Source organism: Chroicocephalus ridibundus, chromosome 22 (genome assembly GCF_963924245.1).
Source record: "Chroicocephalus ridibundus chromosome 22, bChrRid1.1, whole genome shotgun sequence".
NCBI classification, from domain to species: domain Eukaryota; kingdom Metazoa; phylum Chordata; class Aves; order Charadriiformes; family Laridae; genus Chroicocephalus; species Chroicocephalus ridibundus.
The window spans coordinates 2,227,931-2,234,556 of NC_086305.1; the positions used below are offsets into that span (position 1 = coordinate 2,227,931).

At 51.0% G+C, this 6,626-nt stretch overlaps 1 protein-coding gene across 1 annotated transcript in view; it reads left to right on the forward strand.

Moving 5' to 3' along the window:
• The window catches only part of INSR (insulin receptor), a 55,422-nt gene extending 48,796 nt beyond the window's left edge, over window positions 1-6,626 (forward strand). The window contains exon 21 of the mRNA XM_063358450.1: window positions 1,616-6,626. Within this exon, the coding sequence (XP_063214520.1) occupies window positions 1,616-1,970 (355 nt within the window). The 3' untranslated portion in view covers window positions 1,971-6,626. The remainder of the gene's footprint in view (window positions 1-1,615) is intronic.

Consider the following 6,626-nt stretch of genomic DNA (forward strand, 5'->3'; position numbering starts at 1 on the left):
GGGACAGTCGACCAAGCCGCACTCATTAGCTGAAGTGCGGCCAACAAAGGTGGCCCGACATGTGGCACCTCATAGCCCCTTCCTTCCTGAGGAGGAGCAAAGCAGACTTCCATGAGCCACCTCTCAGAAACTCAACCAGCGCATCCTTAGTGGTCCAGGAGTTCAGGACCTGAGCCAGCCTAGTGCGCTGGAAGGGAAATCAAACCAACCCGGACCTTACTTCGTGAGTACAGGTTCAAGAGAAGGAAGGACAAAGCACAGGAAAAGCTTAAAATACAAGTAAGCGCTGTATCGAATGCTTTTCCTCCACTCCAGACTAGTGGGTCGCAGTGGGCTTATGTCACGTGGCAAAGCCTGGCCACCATCTGCACCCACGTGGCTACAGAGGCTGGAGAGCAGCTTGTTAATCCCAGGTCTGCTGAGGTTTTCTGTCATTCATCTCTCTCTACTACCTAAATAGTCTTGAGAATTAGAGCAACGTTTTATCGCTGATTTTCAGAAATCCAATTTATAGCTAGTGAGGAGGGAGAGGCAGAGAGTGCTGTGCCGAGCCAAGAGCTGTTTGTCATGTCCGAGGCCTTTTCATTTCTGTTGCAGACTCATTGCTCCACTTAAGTTCAAGGCCGGGCTGCCTGCAGGGTTAGGGAGGAGAGAGGGCACTGTGTGACGACAGGGAGAAACACCTCGCAGGGATCGCACGCTGCAGCCAGACCTTCTCCCGCCCGGGGTGAAGGGTTATTCCCTGCAGCTGCTCGTGACGTCCCCGTCTGGAGGCTGCTGCGTCCCCGGGTCTGCCCGCACGGCTGCACGCCCAGATGCTCCCTGAGCCGCTTCTGTCAGAGTAATTAAGAAAATCCCATTATTAACTGTTTAACCCGGGCTCGGGCGTTCTGACGGAAGGGCGTGAGGAGCCGCTGCTGAAGCAGGATGCTGCCGTGAGGGGCAACCTGGGAACCTCTTACCCCAGCCCGCATCGGGCCAAAACAGCACTTCCAGAGTCAAAAAATAAACGTGTTTTGTGAGCGTCCTTATGGAAAAAGCCTGCTGTCCTGGACACTTGTCTCTCGTGGCCAGTTACCAACTCCAGTTTGAAACTTTATTTGTACTTGTAAGTTCTTTCTCCGTGGTGTCTGATAACACATGACCTCTTGCCGCAGCCTGTCTTTTGGGTGGGATGTTTACAGGACCTCTGTCCTCCGCACAACCTCCTATTTTCCTTGAAGTTTTAGGAGCTTTGTTATCTCTCAGGCTGAGTTAAAATTAAAATTGAATGAATTAAAAAATTGTGACCTGGCTACAAGTGCTTCCATACACAGAGCGTGTGCGCACTTACACAGAGTATGTGAAGTGCAGCCCCGTTTCCTTCGGAAGCAGAGTTAAGAACAATTGAAGGAATTGGAAGGAATTTTAGATCTAGACAGAAATAGAGAAAAAGGAGTGTCGGGATCTGCAGGCAGATACGGAGACTGGAAAGAGAACAAACAACTGGGATGGAGTGTCAGAGGAGGAGCGTGGGTGGTGGGTGGTCTGACACGGACATGGTCTTGGTCCGGGCCAGCCCTGCCTACGTGAAGCTGTTTCTTCCTGCCCCTGACTCTTCTTTCTCCTGGTGTAGGCACAGCCTGATGCAGATGTGCTGGCAGTACAACCCGAAAATGCGCCCCACCTTCATCGAGATCATCGAGATGCTGAAGGAGGACTTGCACCCCAGCTTCCACGAGGTCTCGTTCTTCTACAGTGAGGAGAACAAACCCCTGGAAACGGAGGAGTACGAGATGGACTTCGAGAACATGGAGAGCATTCCCCTCGATCCCTCCTCGTACTCGCAGAGGGACAAAGTCCTGGGGCGGGACAATGGACCCTCCATGGCCCTCAAGGGGAACTATGAAGAGCACATACCTTACACTCACATGAACGGTGGCAAGAAAAACGGGCGGATTCTCTCCATGCCCAGGTCAAGCCCTTCCTAACGCCTCCTCTTTGGCCCAAGGGTTGTGTCTGCTTTTTTCCCCTCCACAAATCTCAGGACTCTTGTTATTGCTGCCACAGTGTATGACACAGATCTACAAACTCTTCAGATTTTTAATCATCTTATGATTAATACTTTTCTTTTTTTTTTTTTTTTTTTTTTTTTTGCCAAGTTGACTGGTTGTCAGTGGACTTATCTGTGAACATAAATGGAAGAGGTTTCCATGGCTGCTGTCCCTCCTGTAACCATGGTTTCAAAACAGGAAGCGACCGTGTAAGTTAAACTGAAGGAGGAGCATCCACGTTTGCCAAGAAAAGACGTGAAGTTTGCTGGTATCTGAGCTACAGCGTTAACGGTGCGGAACAAAACTTCTGCAGGACAAAAAGCATTTCCAGTAGAATTCCAGGCTTTCAGGCATAGTCTTCACTACAGCTGAAGGATTCAACACAGCAGTCGGACGCGCCAGATCCTCAGATTGACCAATAGCTGCTGCTTTCATACCTTTTAAATGGGTTCAATCCCAGGGGTGCGTGCGTGTGCGTATGTGTGTGTGCAGTATATATATGTGGGGTGTATATATATAGCAAAATATACGCTTCTTTTTTTTTTGTACATAAGTTTTGTATGTTCTCACAGAAGCTTTCCTCTTCTCGGAAGTGTGTACTTATCTTTTTTCCCATTTCCCTGGAGTGACTGAATCCTAAACAGATTATTTTTATACTAAGGACTCTTGGGAGTAGGTTTTCTCTCATTAACAAATGAGGAAAATGTGCTGGGAGCCAAAGGAGCAGAAATCTGAGATTTGTGGGTACTTTCAAGACCAAACGACGTAGGAGTCCCCTGACCTGAGATACGGAGTTCTCTGCCCTTGCAGCATTGAGTATATATATTGTTTGTTGTAACATATTTAAAAATGTCTTTGGTTTAAATTTTAACTTCATATAAATTATTGACTGTTTATGATCCTTTCGGGGAGGGGAGAATTTGGGGGACTGTTTGGTCTTAAAGTGGTCCAGAGATTTCAGAATGAACTAATTTTAGCGGATGACCCTTTCAGGAGCTACGAAGCCCGTGTTGAGTTTATACTCGACAAGGCTTTCTAGCGCAGTTCCCCGATTGATCCCCTGCAGCCAGCTGCCTCCAGCCGAAGCCCTGAGATAACGTAGTTGGGACTTTGCTTGGTCGTTGGGGGCTGAAGGACACCGGAACATCCTGGTCCTGCTGCTCCTGTGCCCCTGCGCCCCCGGCTTGGCCTTCTGCGCGCGCTGTGCCGCAGGAGCAGCGGCAAGAGGGGAGGACCCTGACCCAAAAAAGAGACACTAAAGCCAATGTGAAGGGGGGAGAGCGCGAGGCTCTTGGCTCTGCACGTCGAGCAGAAGCTGAGTGTGACTGTGGTTAGTACCCGCTGCCTGTCTGATGCTGCTCCGGGGTCTGGCCTCCTGCTGCCCGCGGGCCTTCGATGTTTTCCTGAGATACTCACACTGCGTCCCGCGGGCTCCCCGGGGCGCCTGCCGCAGCCACCGCTTTCAGCTCCTCGGGACGTCAACTTTCGTCTTCTGGACTGTGCTTTGTTTTGCTGCTGTTCGCCTAGAAGACAGAGCCGATTAGCATAAGGTGTGAGAAAATAATTGTGAAACTAAACGTGTCTGGTGGTGCTGAGGGCGCGTGCTGGCAGGGAGAAGCGCTAAAGCAAGAAGTGAAGGTGATGGATGGTGCAGGCCCTTGTCATACGGGAGGTGGCTTCAAAAGGGGAGAGAGATGCTCCGTCCTCCGCTGCTCCTCCGGGAGAAGTCCACGAGCCAGTTCGTGCTCTCTGCCAGGAGGAAAGGAGCTTCTCCCGACTCAGTGCGAGTGGGGAGGCCGAGCCGGTGTGTGGCTGTTTATTCCTGGCAGGAGCTGGGTGGGAAGCGCCTCTCGATCTGCCCCGCGCCGTAGCTCAGCCCGTCGGTGCGAGGGCAGGGGAGGACGACGGACCCTGAGCACCCCCAGGAGCTGCAGGGCCTTTGCGCTGGGTGAAGGGGGTCGGTTCGGCCAAAGGTGGAGGGTGCCGGGTGCTCACAAAGGTGGGTGGCAGGTGGACAGTCCAGACAGGGGTAGGAACCTTCGATTTCAAAAGGCCTCGTTTACATTTCTTCTGCTTCATGAAGTAGTAACTGTTTAGCAGCTCTGTACCACACTGCAGGAAAGAAGACATATTCTCACACTTTTCTAAGGAAGAGAAGTTTTTCTTATTAGAAATTTTTTATTTATTTTAATATATAAAACACAGTTTAAAAAAAAAAAAAAAAACAACAAACAACAATTTGTTTCCTTAAACACACAGAACATGTAAATTTGTATCCGTAAAATCTTGGCAGGTGGATGTGGTGGGATTATTTTTGTCCTGTTCTGGTGCAGTCTACCTCAGTGTTTCTTAAGGATATTTTTAATACTACGCACCTCTGAACCTGTTTAAATATTCTGGTCTGGACCTATTGTGGATCAGGGAAAATCAATATCAGCCGATTCCAATACCAGGGACCATTCGCCGAAGGGGAGGGGCAGGAGAACGGCTCGTCACCGGTTATCGCCAACCCGAGCGGTAGCCACCAAAGGAACCGACTTACAACTTTGGATGTGATATTTTGATATCATCCTCTTAGTTCCGTTGTGATAAAGGAAAAAAAGAGAACAAAAGAGCCGTTTAAATGTTGGGGCGTTAGTGAACGGAGAGGAGCAGAGCGCTTCCCTCCGGAGCAGGGACTGCGCCCAGCCCTCGGCGCTGCCGGTGGATGGGGGCGTCCTGGTCACTGCCCTTCTGGCTGCGCGCGGGTGATCCGGGCTCCTGCCGGTGGGATGGGACCTCCTGCAATAAACCCTCCCCGGCATGTCCTTGTTTGGGTGACATTTGAAATTGCAGTGATCGTAACTGTGGGAAAAGAAGATCTTTTCTATAAACAAACCTTGGAACCTTGTATTGGGCCTGGCTTTGAAATTCAGTTGATATTGGTTGGCCCTCTGGGTGCGCCCGATTTGCAGCACGCGGGTCACTGGACGAGGGACTTGTCTTGTGGCCAGACAGCGCTTTCGCCTGGCTCTTGGGGTCGTCTTCACTCGGCACCACATGGAGCAGCTGTTTATACCCAATGCTGCGCCTAAAGATTATCCCAGTCATCCTGTTACAGTGCCAAGGGTGAGGAAAGGTGTATGGTACTAGTGCGGAGATATTTTTCCCCTTTTTAGAAACAAAAAAAAAATAACACTAGCGGTTGCCACTTGTGGCTGTTAAAGATTACACTCGCTGAACTGTAGAATTAGGAAGAATAAATGAACATCGTTTGTAAAGCCCAGCTCTCACTTCCGGAAAACCCTCCACTCCCAGCCCGCGGCCGACGCTTTGGTCTCTGTTGGTGGAAGATCCTCGCCCTGGGGATGCCAAAACCCCTCCTGGGATCTCGCCGATGCTTGTTCAGAGGCACCGGGGGTTGACCACAAGCTTCGATTGCACGTACTTGACGAAACCTTCTCAGTGCGGGGCGTTGCCAAGGGCTCCTGCCCGGGAAGGTGCGGGCCGTGCCTCCGTCAGGGAGCTGCTGCTGTTTGCTCCGGGAAGATCCCCGTCGGGGTGAGAATTCCACAGCTGCAGCGGGAGCAGTGGCTGCTGCGGAGTGACGAGGAGGCGGCAGCGCAGGGAGGATGCTGGAGGAGGGCAGCCCTGACCGGCGGCTGGGAAGCTCTCTCTGTCCTCGAGGCAGCTTTCGTTGGAGGGTCGGATCCTGCCCGTTGTGGGCAGAGAACCTCCCCCTCGCAGCAGGACGGACTTGTCAACTGTTGAGGAGCCGCTGGAGCCTCCTGCGCGCGGTCTGGGGACGGGGAGGGTGCCAGCAACAGCCAGAGGTTCGCTGTCTCCAAAGCTGGTGAAGCGGGAGGTATAAAACCAGCTTTCTGTGCTCTGCTGTGTTTTTATTAGCAGGTGTTCGAAGCGTGAGGCTGGAGAGGTTTCTCAGAAGCGTTTGCACGTTGAATTGCCACTTCCTGAACGCCTCTTGCAAATCTGGTCCTTCTCTTGCAGTACGGCGCAGCGTTGCAAAGCTCGGCTGCCAGCTTAGAAACTGCCTTTGTCGGCTGCTTGTAAATACTCTATTGCGTTGTAAAATAGAAGAGCTACTAACGTAAACTCTGCGCCAGGAAAGGTGACAGGAACTAGACCACGCTGCAGGGAGAATATTTTTGTTGGTCGTAAAGCAGCTGGGTTGGGGTGGAAGAGGCTGCTCTGAGGTTGCTAAAGGGTACTCTTAATTTATGGGTAGCGTATCCATCTCCTCCGCAATTTGTATTATAGCGATGGGACACTTTGCTTAATTTTAGTATGTTGCATATAATGTTGGTATCTCTTTGGAAAAATCTCAAAGTTACTTACTGTGTTGTTGACGTGACAAGGATGAAGGCGAGTAGGAAAAGACAGGAGCGGGACGGGTGCTGCGTCGGTTATTCTTGAGCCTCCGTTCTGGGGAGGGAGAGAGGCCATCGAGTTCCCTTTAACATCACTGTGATACGAAGACGGACCCCGAGGTATTCCGGGCCCTTCACTGCGAGCAGTGATTCCTCATACCAAGACTGGAATCTTGTTTTACAAGTCAGAAAGTAAAATATCTTTGTGCCATAAAAAAAAAAAAAA